The 13,594-nt window shown below is 42.2% G+C and overlaps 1 protein-coding gene across 1 annotated transcript in view; it reads right to left on the bottom strand.

Annotated features, from left to right (window-relative positions):
* Positions 1–13,038, bottom strand: part of UTP25 (UTP25 small subunit processor component) — a 53,701-nt gene extending 40,663 nt beyond the window's left edge. The window contains exons 1-6 of the mRNA XM_043962652.1: positions 12,843–13,038; positions 10,723–10,762; positions 8,579–8,798; positions 7,068–7,268; positions 6,744–6,832; positions 4,916–5,329 (exon numbers count right to left, since the gene is read on the bottom strand). Of these exons, the coding sequence (XP_043818587.1) occupies positions 4,916–5,329; positions 6,744–6,832; positions 7,068–7,268; positions 8,579–8,798; positions 10,723–10,762; positions 12,843–12,955 (1,077 nt within the window). The 5' untranslated portion in view covers positions 12,956–13,038. The remainder of the gene's footprint in view (positions 1–4,915; positions 5,330–6,743; positions 6,833–7,067; positions 7,269–8,578; positions 8,799–10,722; positions 10,763–12,842) is intronic.
* Between the last annotated feature and the right edge of the window lie 556 nt (positions 13,039–13,594).

Here is a 13,594-nt window from a genome sequence, read left to right as displayed (position 1 = left end):
ACAATAAGCATTTGTTAGGCCTCTACCATATGACAGATCCTGTGTTGGGCACTAGAGAAACAAATAAAAGGAAGGCTTTCCCTGCACTCAAATAACTTACTTTCTATGGGGAAAGAACATACATACATACAAGTATACAAAAAATATATATGAGGTAATGGGGGGTTAGGGGAGTTGGTCAGTCGTGTCTGAAGATCACAAAGGGTCTCATCTCATAAAACCAGTTTTTGAAATGAACTTTGAAGAAAACTAAGGATTACAAGAGGTGGCGGTGGGTTGGGGTGGCGGGAGGGTGCCTTCTAGTTATGGAGGAATAGCCTATGCAAAGCATGGAGATGGCTGATGACAAGTCCTTTGTGGGGAACAGTAAGTAGGTCACTGTGTAATATCTAATGAAGCTAAAAAGAGGCTCTCTTTAGTGTTAGCAAAGGGGAAGAGCAGTAGCAACAGAGAAGCATGGGAAAGTCAAACATTTCAAGGATCATTCGAACCCACAATGAAAAATGCAATTAACAGCACTGAAGAGCAAAGAAAAATGTGACTGAAAATTTTTAAAAAACACAACAAAACTTGACAAACTACTGCTGCAAAATAGCGTAATTAACCCTCAGAAAACAAGCGGAGACCTTCAGAGTGGCCTAGCAACTGCAGGGTTACAAGCGATTCCGAAATAGAAGTTGTAGGCTTCTTAGAATTGCAATAACAGGAAGAACACCAGTATTTAAAAAAGAAAGAGAGAGAGAGAGAGAGAGAGAGAGAGAGAGAGAGAGAGAGAGAGAGAGAAAGAAAGAAAGAAAGAAAGAAAGAAAGAAAGAAAGAAAGAAAGAAAGAAAGAAAGAAAGAAAGAAAGAAAGAAAGAAAGAAAGAAAGAACATAACAGCTTCTATGAAGAAAAAATCTTGTCCCAGGAAAGAAAACAGAGACTAGAGTACTGAAGACTAGGAGAAAAGTACTGACAAAACTTGATTTCTCATTCATGACTGCATCAAAACCACTGTCAGAAGTCCCGAAGCCCGTAAGATCTAAGAATATCTGTATCAGACAGTCAAAAGTCTGCCTGAAAACACAGTTTGAGGATTTTTTTGCTTCCAGTGAACCTGGAAGTCAAATCCCCATTGCAAGAATGATGAACTCATAAATATATTGATAGGATAAGAAGCAGAGCTATCCTGGAAGTACTAGAAATAAATAATCCTCAATGGCCTGATAACTGGCTTGAACTAAACCATAAAAATGATGATAGCTAACATTTACATAGGACTTACTACATGCCAGGCAATGTACTAAATGCTTTGTAATTATTACCTCATTTGATACAACAGCCCTGGGAGGAAAATGCTTTTATTATCCCCACTTTATAAGTGAAGAAACTCAGGCAAATAGAGGTGAAGTGACTTGCCCAGGGTCACACAGTCATCCGGATTTGAATTCAGCTCTTGCAGATTCCAGGTCCAGAACTCTTATCTATTGTACCAATGTGGTAAAATAATGGAATCTGGCAGACTGATTGGAATGGGCCACACCTGGCCTGTCCTGAGTGACCAGCCTCAGAGGTACTGGTATCTGTAACATCAGCAGCAGCTTTAGACACTCTCAGCCAAGAGACGGAAACAAAGTTGGACAAGTGTCAGAAAGAAACATTAAAACAAAGCCATCCATAGTCAAGAACCCACACGATTTAGCAATTTCCACATTAAAGAAGTGGAGGGTTTGGAATATGATAAAGCAGTGCTATTTGTTTTTTTAATTAGTCATGCCTGACTCTTCATGATCCCATTTGGGGTTTTCTTGGCAAATATAATGAAGGTGTCTACATTTTCTTCTCCAGCTCATTTTACAGGTGAGGAAACGGAGGCAAACAAGGTTAAGTGACTTGCCCAGGGTCACACATCTAGTCGGTGTCTGAGGCCAAATATGAACTCAGGTCCTCCTGACTTCAGGGCTGGTGCTCTATCCACTATGCCACCTAGCTGCCTTGAGGTAGGATTCCAACCAAGAATGATCTACCCAGCAAAACCGAACAGAATCCTCAAGAGGAAAAAATGGAGAGTTAATAAAATACATGACTCTCAAACACTCCTGATGAAAAGACCAGAGAGGACTAGAAAATCTGACATTCAAACACAGGACTCAAGAAAAGCATAAAAAGGTAAACAAGAGGGGCAGCTAGGTGGCACAGTGAATAGAGCACCAGCCCTGGAGTCAGGAGGACCTGAGTTCAAATCTGGCCTCGGACACTTAACACTTCCTAGCTGTGTGACCCTGGGCAAGTCACTTAACCCTCATTGCCTCACTTAAAAAAAAAAAAAGGTAAACAAGAAAGAGTAATCATAAGGGACTCAGGAAGGTTAAACTGCTCACATTCCTATATGGGAAGATGATACATGTAACTGCTAAGAATTCTGTCATTATTGCCATTAGAAGCAGTCTACACTGACAGAGGGCATGGGTGTGTGCTGATTATGTGTTGTTATGATATCAGAAAAAGAAAATGAAGGAGTGAAAAAGAGGGATGCAGTGGGAGAAGGGAGAAGAGAGAAAATGAATGGGGAAAAATCATTTCACATAAAAGTGGAACACAAGGAAGAGCTTTTACAATAGATGGGGATACGGAGGAGGGGGAAGGAAGGTGGGAAATACTTGAACCTCATTCTCATCAGAACTGGTTCAATTAGGGAAGACTATATATACACACTCAAACTGGTACAGAAATCTATCTTACCCAAAAGGGAAATAAGAGAAAATGGGGATTGGGGGAGCAGGGGTGGGGGGGGGGGAAGGGGATGGACTGATGTGAGAAAAAGGAGGGCAGATTAAGGGAGGCAGTGGTCAGAAGCAAAACAGACATCTGAAGAGTGTGGGTCCAATTTTTAATTGGGGAGTGCTAGCTAAGCGGCTCGCAGCAATATTGGGGCAAGGAAGGAGACCGGCAGCCTCCCTCAAAACAGAACAAGATTTATTTTAACAAAAACGAACTTAAAAAAAAACCACAAACAGGATCAGTAGGATCAAGGGAAAGGAAATAAAATAGGGAAAGGGAAATTATAATACCTGAAAAAATACCACCACCCAGGAATCAGCTGAAAATACACAGCAGAACGCCTGTTGCTTTCCAGCTTCCACCTAGAATACCCAATTCTCCTCCCCCAAACCTAGAAACACCCCACACAGCCCCAGCCAATGGGATGGCTGCTCTGACAGTCACATGACTGCCCTCACTAGGCTTCCAATCATTATAATTTTGCCAGGCCCCTGTAGGCCTCTGTGAGTGGTGATGACGTGAGGTGCCAGAGCTCTGGCAACGCCTACAACCAGTGGGTGGAGCACCTTGCGGTTTGTGGAGCCCCAGGCCAGTGTGAGCTGAGGCATAAAAACCTCAAATAACAATTAATTCTTTACAAGAGGGACAGTATAAAAATGGAGGACAAACAAGATGGAAGGAAATATAGTTAGTAATCATAACTATGAATATGAATGAGATGAGCTCACCCATAAAACCCAAGCAGACAGCAGAATGGATTAGAAATCAGAATCCGACAATATACTGTTTCCAAGAGATGTCAGTGAAACAGACAGACATAGACACAGAGTAAAAATAAGGGGCTGGAGTAGAATCAATTATGCTTTATCTGAATAAAAAAAAGGCAGGGGTAGCAATCATGATCCCAGACAAAACAAAAGCAAAAATAGAACTAACTAAAAAATAAAATCAGGGAAACAATTTTGCTAAAAAGCACCATAGAAAATGAAATAATACCAAACATTTTTACAGCAAGTTTCTCTGATAAAGACCTCATTTCTCAAATATACAGGGAACTTAGTCAAATTTATATAAATGAGACATTCCCCAAAATGATAGTCAAAGGATACAAACAGGCAATTTTCAGAAGACAAAATCAAAGCTATCTATAATTTTATGAAAAAAATGCTCTAAATCATTAGTGACTAGGGAAAGGTGAATTAAAAAAATAACTCTGAGGTACCACCTCACCCCTATCAGAAAGGACAAATGCTAGAGAGGATGAGGGAAAACAGGTATGAATTGTTAATGCAGTTGTGAACTGATCCAACCATTCTGGATAATGACTTGAGTCTATGCCCATAGCGCTATAAAACTGAACAAACCCTTTGACCCAGTAATACCACTACTAGGGCTGGACCCTAGAGATCCAAAAGAAAAAGAGAACCAAAAAAAAAAAAAGGAAAGAGACCTCTCTATATAAAAATACTTATGGTTCTTTTTGTGGAGACAAAGAATTGGAAATTGAGGAGAGATGCCCATCAAATGGGGAATGACTGAACAAGTTGTGGCATATAACTGTGATGAGTTGATTGCAAGGCAGATGGTTTCAGAAAAACATGACTAAACCTATATGAATTGATGCTAAGTGAAGTGAGAAGAACCAGGAAATAATTGTACATAGTAACAGTAATATTGTAAAAATGATCAAACTGTGCAAGACTTAGCTACTTTGATCAATACAATGATCCAAAACAAGTCCAAAGAATTTATGACGAAAAAATGCCACCTCCAGAGAGAACTGAAGTACTGAGTGCAAGCTGAAATATACTTTTCTTATTTTCTTTCTTTTTTTTGCTATTTTTGTGTGAGATGGCTAATATAGAAATGTTTTGCATGATTTCACACATACAATTGATATCATATTGCTTGCCTCCTCAGGGGGCTGGAGAGAGGTGGGAAAGAATTTAGAACTTGAAAATTTTTTTAAAGAATGCTAAAAATAAAATAATGAATTTCTGAAGTGATTATGTTGTAATAACTATCTGGGAGTGGGTATGGAGAGGGATACGGGGGAAATGTATGTAATACAAAAACAAAAGATAGCAATAAATATTTAAAGAAAAAACCATGCAGTATCCCTCTGGAGGCCTGGGCCAATTTGCTTCCTCTTACCTTGGGTCGAGTGAGCCCCTGGTCCCTGAATTCATCATCATCATCAGCTGCCTTTGGTTTCTTATCTCGACGTTTGCTGTTATTGCTAAGCACCTGTGAATTGGCTTTAAGAACATGATTCATGGCATGTAGGCAGTATATATGACGGATCTCTTCCCCGTTCCCCAACGCTGTCCTTTCTGGGTATAACAAGTCCCGGTATGAGTTCATAATTGAGAATAGCTCTTTCTGTAGAGGGGAGAAGGGCCCACTTGGTTTGGGGGGGCCAGAGAGGAACTGGCTGTTTGTTTTGGGCCATGTGGAATACAAGGGCTTTTGGAGACAGAGAGTCATCAAATCAATGTCCTTTGGAGGTTTAAAAGTCTCCAGAGTACGAAACTGGGTTGAAAAGATGAGTTGACCCATAGTTGGCCACTGAGGAAGAAAGAAGACAATAGTTTTGTTAGGACTGAACTATGCTTAGATAAGTCATCCTAGTTTCAAGGCTGGCTCTCCATTCTGTACTATATCATGGTTCCTCTCTTCTTAAGTTAGCTCTTCATTTTAGAATCAATGAAGGGAAGCAGACAAGAAACTCTCCTATAATCAAATAGTCTTATTTCAAATAATTGACTATTACAAATACTCAATGTAGGGGCAGCTATGTGGTGCAGTGGATAGAGCACCAGCCCTGGAATCAGGAGTACCTCAGTTCAAATCCGGCCTCAGACACTTGACACTTACTAGCTGTGTGACCTTAGGCAAGTCACTTAACCCTAACTGCCTCACTTTAAAAAAAAAAGGGGGGGGCAGCTAGGTGGCGCAGTGGATAGAGCACCAGCCCTGGAGTCAGGAGTACCTGAGTTCAAATCCGGCCTCAGACACTTAACACTTACTAGCTGTGTGACCCTGGGCAAGTCACTTAACCCCAACTGCCTCACTAAAACAAAACAAAACAAAACAAAAAAGCAAATACTCAATGTACAGATGGAAATGTGCTAATATAGAAGAGACCAAGAATACACAGTTCAGAATTAGAGCAGAGGAGCATGGCAGGAATGACCTAGTGTGACTGACAGGGGATACACAGCAGAAGACTAAGAGAGTCAAACCAAGGTTGTTCTCACCCATGAGGGACAAGGTGAGGTGACAAGAAAGGAGCTGGTCAGGGACTTGACTTTCCCAGGTCCACCTCTGACCTGAATAAGGAGCATCAATGCAGGGAGCCTTCATTCCCAGTTTCCTTAAGCCAAGGAGATGGTCAGAACTCTCTAACAACTCGTTTGCAGATGTGCCCTCTGTTCCAAACTCACTAGCAATGTTTTAACCATGACAACCAGCTCTTTGCTACTGAGCTGTCAACGTGATGTTAAAACTCATAGGTCGGGGCAGCTAGATGGCGCAGTGGATAAGCACCAGCCCTGGATTCAGGAGTACCTGAGTTAAGATCCGGCCTCAGACACTTACTAGCTGTGTGACCCTGGGCAAGTCACTTAACCCCAAATTGCCTCACCAAAATAAAAAATTTTTAAAAATTTAAAATTTAAAAATTAAAAAAAAAAAACCAAAACCCTCATAAGTCACCAGGGGCGGCTAGGTGGCACAGTGGATAAAGCACCGGCCCTGGATTCAGGAGGACCTGAGTTCAAATCTAGCCTCAGACACTTGACACTTACTGGCTGTGTGACCTTGGGCAAGTCACTTAACCTTCACTGCCCCATTTTAAAAAAAAGAAAAAAGAAAAAAAAACCTCATAGGTCACTAGATGTAAACTCTGCAAGTAGAATCCTGCCTGGATTCACGTCAAGTTGGTCTTAGCTCACAGCTTTGGTGGCTGGGCTGTACTCACTTTCAGCTGCTGGGTAATTTTGGGGTTTGTGGTGACAGCCTGGATTTCTTTTTCTTTCAGTTCTTTGTTCATGTGTTGTAGAAATGGATCTGTTCAAAAACAATCATCATTAGTACACTCAAGAAAGTAACGAATATCAATAGGTCATAGAGGTAGAGGAGACACTGAAGAAAGAACAATGGCCTTGGGAGCCAGGTAGACCTGTGTTCAGATCCAGCTGGCTGGCCCAGCAGCAAGTGAGTTCGTCTGCCCCTGCCATCCTCACCCTCCCTGAAGGCCCCTACTCATCTCTGCTGCCAAAGGCCAGGGGCCTTCAGCTCTTACCTTCTGAGGCTTTCACTGCAGAGGCACCAGCCTTCTGAAGGGCCTTATGGTCTCCACTCTCCTCCTCTAGGAAATTGGTTTCCAGGCTGAATTCTGATTCATGGTTCAGATCAGTGAATTCATCCTCAGCAGCGCTCTGTTGAGAAGGTGCTTGCCCATCTTTATCCTCAGGGCCAGATGGGGCCACATGGGCCTTCTTTCCTATTGTTACACATTAAAACAAAACCTCACAATCCCTGCTGATAGTGACTGCTTGATTTCTCTGACCATGTGAACCCCATCACTCTCTCCACTCAATAGACTCCAAGTTGTTCCCTATTATCTCCAGGATCAAACACAAGTTCCTTTGTTTGGCACTGAAAGCCACTCACAGTGTGGCACCTTCTGACTCTTCCAGGCATCTCACACTCTGGTACCGTCCACCTGCTCTATGACCCAGCTTTACCGGCCTCTGTGGGATCCCTCCATGTCCCAACCCTTCCACTGGCTGCCCCCAGCCCCCACCTCCTTGGGAGGCTCTCCCTCCTCTTAGTGCCCATGGCCTGCTTCAAGGCTCAATTCAAATCTTGCCTTTTGGAGGAGGCCTTTGCCAGTCCTATACTTCCACCCCCTCCCCCTCTCATTGCTACTGCCTTCCTTCTTAGATGACTACCCATGCATTTTTTATCTCTTTTCTATACCAAGTAATTTACATATTGCTCCCCCCTTAATGATGTGAGCTCCTTGAGCACAGGAACCATGCTTTGCTTTTGTTTGTATTTTCAGTGCCTGGCATATGGTAAGCATTTAATAAATGCTTATTGACAGATTGTATGAATTCAGAAGATGGTTAAGAACTCATCTTTTTAACGGATTATTTTTGAGGACAGCAGTAAGCTCTTCATGAGTAAAGATTATTCATTTCTGTCTTTGTATTCCCTGGGCCTAGAAATCCTTAATATAAACATGTGCTAACTGGTTGAGACCAGGTGCAGAAAGCAAGATGTGAAATTTCCTAGCACATTAACAGTAATGGATTTGTAGCCAAGAATTCAAGAGATTGCCTTTGCAGATAATTACTTTCCTCAAAGGAATGATCTGACACCCAAAATAATGGAAAATGGGAAATGCAAAACCTTGCACTATGAGGAAAACAAGCACTAAGACACAAAGTAAAAAGCCACATATACATCTGAGTGAAACCAAAATTCTTTCAGGTATGAATACTCACCCAACTCATGAAACCGTCCACAATCAAGCACTCTCTAAGAACTTAGAGGCCCTTTGATAAATGTCACACACCAAGTGAGTTTGTACTTGAAATGTTTCTTAGTATGGGTTTTGATTTATTTTCATCACCATGTTTCTTTCTAAACTAGGGGTTCCCCCCGCTTCCCCAAAACTGCCTTCCCCTATATCCTTCATGCATGCTATCCATCCCCTGTTCCAACCTCCTATCAGTACACAGCCGAGGTCTCTACCCACCTGGATCCCCAGAGATGACAAATTCTAACCCACTGAGAGACACCTACCTCCCTTTTTTCCTTCCCATACTTCCTCCCCCTCTTCTTCTTCCTCTTCCAAACTGCTGTCACTTTGGGCTTCTTCACTGTCCACTTCTGCCTCTTCCTCCTCCTCCTCCTCCTCCTCTGAAACATTTTTCAGGGTGGCAAGTAACTTGTGGTATTCAGAGATCTTTTCTGGTTCACTGTCTGAATCACTCTCTGAATCTGAATGATCTGAATTCTCTGACTAAAAAGAAAAATAAAACGATAAAAAATTTAAAAATAATAATAAGTCACAACAGGCACATGGAGGATTATGAAATCTTCTGCAGGATGCCCCCATGAGGTAGGTAGTATAAATATTACCCTTATTTTATAACTGAGGAAAATGAAGCTTAGAAATTTGTCCCAAGTTACAGAGTTGGACAGTGCTGAGGCTTGGCAAGGGGTCTAATTGTTTTCTCAAAGAGTCTCTGATAAGAAACAAAATGAAATTGTTTCACTGTTATCTTATACTATCCCACGCTGGGCCAATAACCGATGTGAAAGACCAGTGTAACAGGTTCAGACCTAGCTAGCTGGCACTCTCCTACAGGTGTGACCATCCTGAATTCACCTAACCTAGAACCAAACCCTCTGTAAAATTACTAATCTAAAGCGCTAGGAGCCTTCCAGCTTCACATTTTTCTCAAGCTAAGGAGGTTAAACTGGCTCAAAATATAAGTCAAATGAATCTCATTAAAACTAAAATTCCCACGCCCTAGATAATGCCCTGCTTACTTAAAGCAGTATTCGAGGGGAAGAAATTATATTACAACAAAAGAATTCTAGTTCAAAATCCAACATAAATACACACATACATATTCCTGTCTTCTCTACCCTTCAGTAGTTATTTTATAATTAAGCCAGTGGTCAGGAAGCAGATCCACTGCCTTTTAGAGGACCTGCTATATACAAATTTTAAAAAACTGAGGCAACTTCTGTACTTCAGTTCTCTTTACTATGCCATAAGCATCTCCGTATTCACATCAACCTATGATCTCACTGGTTGAAAATTCCCTCTAACAATGCAGATCTCTACCCATCATGACCATCCATCCCATGTAACTCATGTCCATGTTCTTCCAAGAGTTCAACAATGAAGGTCCACCCAACATGCTGTGTGCCTTCCTCACTTTTTCATACCTCAAGGGTACTGGAACACTCTGTCACCTGTCATACTTAGCTATTGCCACATGGCCTACTCACTTTCTCTACCTTTTGATGATGGATGCCTTAAAGGACATTGCTTGCTCTTCTCTAGAATTTCTTATTACTTAGATGTGGCTGTCTGCACCCTCCATTGCCACCTGTGTGATACTAATTTTTAATTCTTCGGAGGCAGTGGTGTTCCATGTCTGGTTCCAGTTCAGAGACATTGGTAAAACATTACAATTTTTAAAAAATGAGTCTTTGGCTTCATGGAAAGCATGAGATCAGTAAAAGAGCGTTGCATTTTCCTGAAAGCAAACTCAGTCAATTCTCCCCTCTTGTTCACCTATGAGACCAGCTCACCATTCATTTGTACTGTCTGCTCCAGATATACTGTAACGATTGGAATAACGCCACCTGCTGGATACTTACTGTAGAAGAGTTCTGCCCATGAAGGGAAGGTCTTTGAGGGCAAGACCAGGAGTCAGGAAGTGACGCGAGCTAGTGGGAGGAGGAAGGAAGAGACTGGCGCTCAGTCTCTGGCTCTTTTCCTCTGGACTCTGGTGGAGAAGGGAGCGAGAAATGTGCTCTCCCTTTAATAGATAGGAATCTAGGCCTTTCTCTTTCTCTTTACCAAATTCTTATTCTCCTTAATAAATGCTTAAAAGTCTAACTCTTGCTAAAGCTTATAATTTATTGGCGACCACTCATTAGATATTTTAGACAGACTAGCTAGAATTTTAGCCCTTAACAATACATAACTTTGGACAAGTTCTATATGGTGGCCATCCAACTGTATGTGGAAATTTGGGCAACAGACATTATTCATCCAGTTGATCTTTCTTGTGTGGATGGATGTATATGGCCAAACTAGACTAATCCCAGTTATGTAATCATTAAAAAACTAACAAACATGCAAACAAAAACCCTCCATAACCAAGCCTATAATTATTTAAAAAAAAAAAGTTAAAGAACATTACCAGCTTGCAGATTTGAGGTTTTGCTTCTTTTCCAGAAACTCTGTAAAAAGAGAGCTGACATAAGATTCTAACAATTATCAACAGATGAGGGCAGTGAGAAAGGAGAGAATTGGCCCTGTGACTGAATAAAGAGTGTACTAATACACGGACCCAAATTAATTTATGAGGCAATGTATGATATTTACCACAGAAAAGGTACACAATGTGTTGATCAACTGTGACAGACTTGACTCTTCTCAGCAATACAATGGTCCAAGAGAGTTCCAAAGGACTCACGATGGAAAATATTCTCCAAATCCAGAAAAAAAGAACTGTGGAATCTAGATGCAGATTGAACCATACTATTTCTACTTTTTTTGGTTTTGTTTTTTCAGATTTTCCCTTTTGCTCTGATTCTTCTTGCACAGCATGACTCATGCAGAAATATGCTTAATGTGATTGTACATATATAACCTATATCAGATTGCTTGCTGTCTTGAGGAGGGGAGCAGAATGGGAGGGAGGGAAAAAAATTTGAAACTAGAACTCTTATAAAAACAAATGTTGAAAAATATTCCTACATGTAACTAGAAAATAATAAAATACTTTTTATGATTAAAAAAAAAAAGAAGAGGTACACAAAATGCCTTATGAGTTTAGAAAAGAAAGAGACCCTTGGCAGTTCCAGATGAAAGTGGTTGGGTCTCTGTCCGACAAAAGTGTAAGTTCCCTGAAGAGAAGAGCAACTTTATTTTTTTTTCCATGACATTACTAGCACCTAGTAAAATGCCTTGCCCAACCCACCCACCCCCTACCCCACCCCACTCCAGCTGGACCAATTCTCCTGACTGCTAGCTGGGTGCTTTTCCCATACACTACTTTCTCAGAAGGAAGTAGAAATTACTTTGAGTAAAAAGTTCATACCTTCCCTGTCTCATTTCCATTAAATATTTATTGACAGGGGCTAGAGGGGGCAGCTAGATGGCGCAGTCGATAAAGCACTGGCCCTGGATTCAGGAAAACCTGAGTTCAAATCCGACCTCAGACACTTGACACTAGCTGTGTGACCCTAAGTAAGTCACTTAACCCTCACTGCCCCACCAAAAAAAAAATTTACTGATGCTTATGTAGTGCCAGGGATAGTGCTAAGGGAGACAAAACCCTTAAGGAGCTAACATTCTACTGGAGAAAAAAAGGTAATCATCCAAAGCACAAGAAGAATAAGGAATTGGAATGGGACCTGGGATTTCATCAGTTTAAGCATCACTAAGGTGAAGAAACTCCCATCACCAATGCAAGTTTGTACTTTCTCTGCCATGTGTATAATCTTAAAAAGTTGCCTCCGGCAATCGAAAGGTTAAGTGATTTGACAAGATTGCCCTGGCTTCCTTCAAATGTCAGCTAAGGTCTTTCCCGAAGTTCGAGTACCTTTTCTCTGTTAATTATTTCCTAGTTATCTCATATACAGTTTGTTTATACATACTCGTTTCCATGTTGTCTCCCTCATTAGATTGTGAGCTTTCTGAAGGCAGGGGGTTTTTTTGTTTGTTTTTTGCCTTTCTTTATAACACCAGCGCTTGCTTAGCACAGTCCTTGGCATATAGACATTTCATAAACGTTCGCTGGCTGACACTATATAAAACTATGTCAGAGGAAGGACTTGCACATAGATTCTCCTCGATCCAAGGCCTGTCCCAATCTACTACGCCCCGCTAGCCCCACCGAACAGCAGACACACAGAGCAAACGCAATATAATTCCAAGGGCTGGAGGAAAAGCACTACCAAATGGAGAGATGAGAAGCGGCCTACTGCATGGAGAGGCAAATAAACTATAATCTGAAGCAAGCTAGGAAACACACTGATCTGCATAAGGAGTAAAAACATTTCAAGCACGGGAACCAGCCTATACAAAAGCTCGGAGGCGGGAGCGGATGTTAAATCCTGTGCCGGTAACACCAAAGTAGGCTGGAGGCCGGACTGCGTGAGGGAAGTATTATTAAAGTCAGTCTGCAAAGAGTCTGTCACCTCTCCCGGGAGGCCCCGAGGGGCCTCCCAGAAAAAAATCAGAGAGGAAGGTAGGGTGCCTGAAAGAAAAAGCCGTTGGGGGAGCTTCTCCCCGCCCCTGGGGCCCCGGTCGGACCTGTCGTAGAACGGGTGCTCCTCACCAAAGTCCCGCAGGTGCTTCTTCTGCTTCTTACTGAGGTTACTCAGTACCTGGCTCTGGCTTCGGCTCCGGCTCCTACGTTTCCCCATCGCTACAAGTTTCCCTCAAACGCCACCAAGTAGGAAACGTTACCTCTTCTGCGTACCCACGTGAAATCTCCTCCGACGCTTTACGGCGGCATAAGAGAGGCTGCCGTAAAGCACGCCCGGCGCCACCTTGCGACAGGGCGACGGGCACGTGTCGTTTTCCAATTGTCGCCGACTCCCCCTGGCGGACAGCTGGAGCGGCACGTGAGATGGGCCCTGCCCCCCCCCCAACCGCCCTGGGCCTATTGTTAGGCGCCTGCGCAGAATCCATAGCGCCGGGTCTGTGTGGATTTAGGGGTGTGTGCAGCCTACCAGGCTAATAGTTAAATTTACAGTGGGAGTATTTGCACTTCAGGAATCCGCAAACGCTAAAAATCATGGCTTGATTTAATGTTTTGTGGATTTTCCAGGGGAAGTGAGATGGCTCAATGGATAGAATGCTGGAATAATGAACTGGAGAAGGAAATGGTCAACCACTCCAGTGTCTTTTCCAAGAAACCCCCATAGATATTTGGGTGCCGTGGTCCATGGGGTCTCCGAGCGAAGAATAGTCAGATCTGACCCAACGACAACAAGATTTAAGAAAGTGGTGAAGAAAATATTAATAATGCAGATTAAACTTTAAAATGTGTATGTGTATTC

Source organism: Dromiciops gliroides, chromosome 4 (assembly GCF_019393635.1).
Source record: "Dromiciops gliroides isolate mDroGli1 chromosome 4, mDroGli1.pri, whole genome shotgun sequence".
In the NCBI taxonomy this organism is placed as follows: domain Eukaryota; kingdom Metazoa; phylum Chordata; class Mammalia; order Microbiotheria; family Microbiotheriidae; genus Dromiciops; species Dromiciops gliroides.
This window is presented reverse-complemented; position numbering and strand designations above follow the sequence as displayed.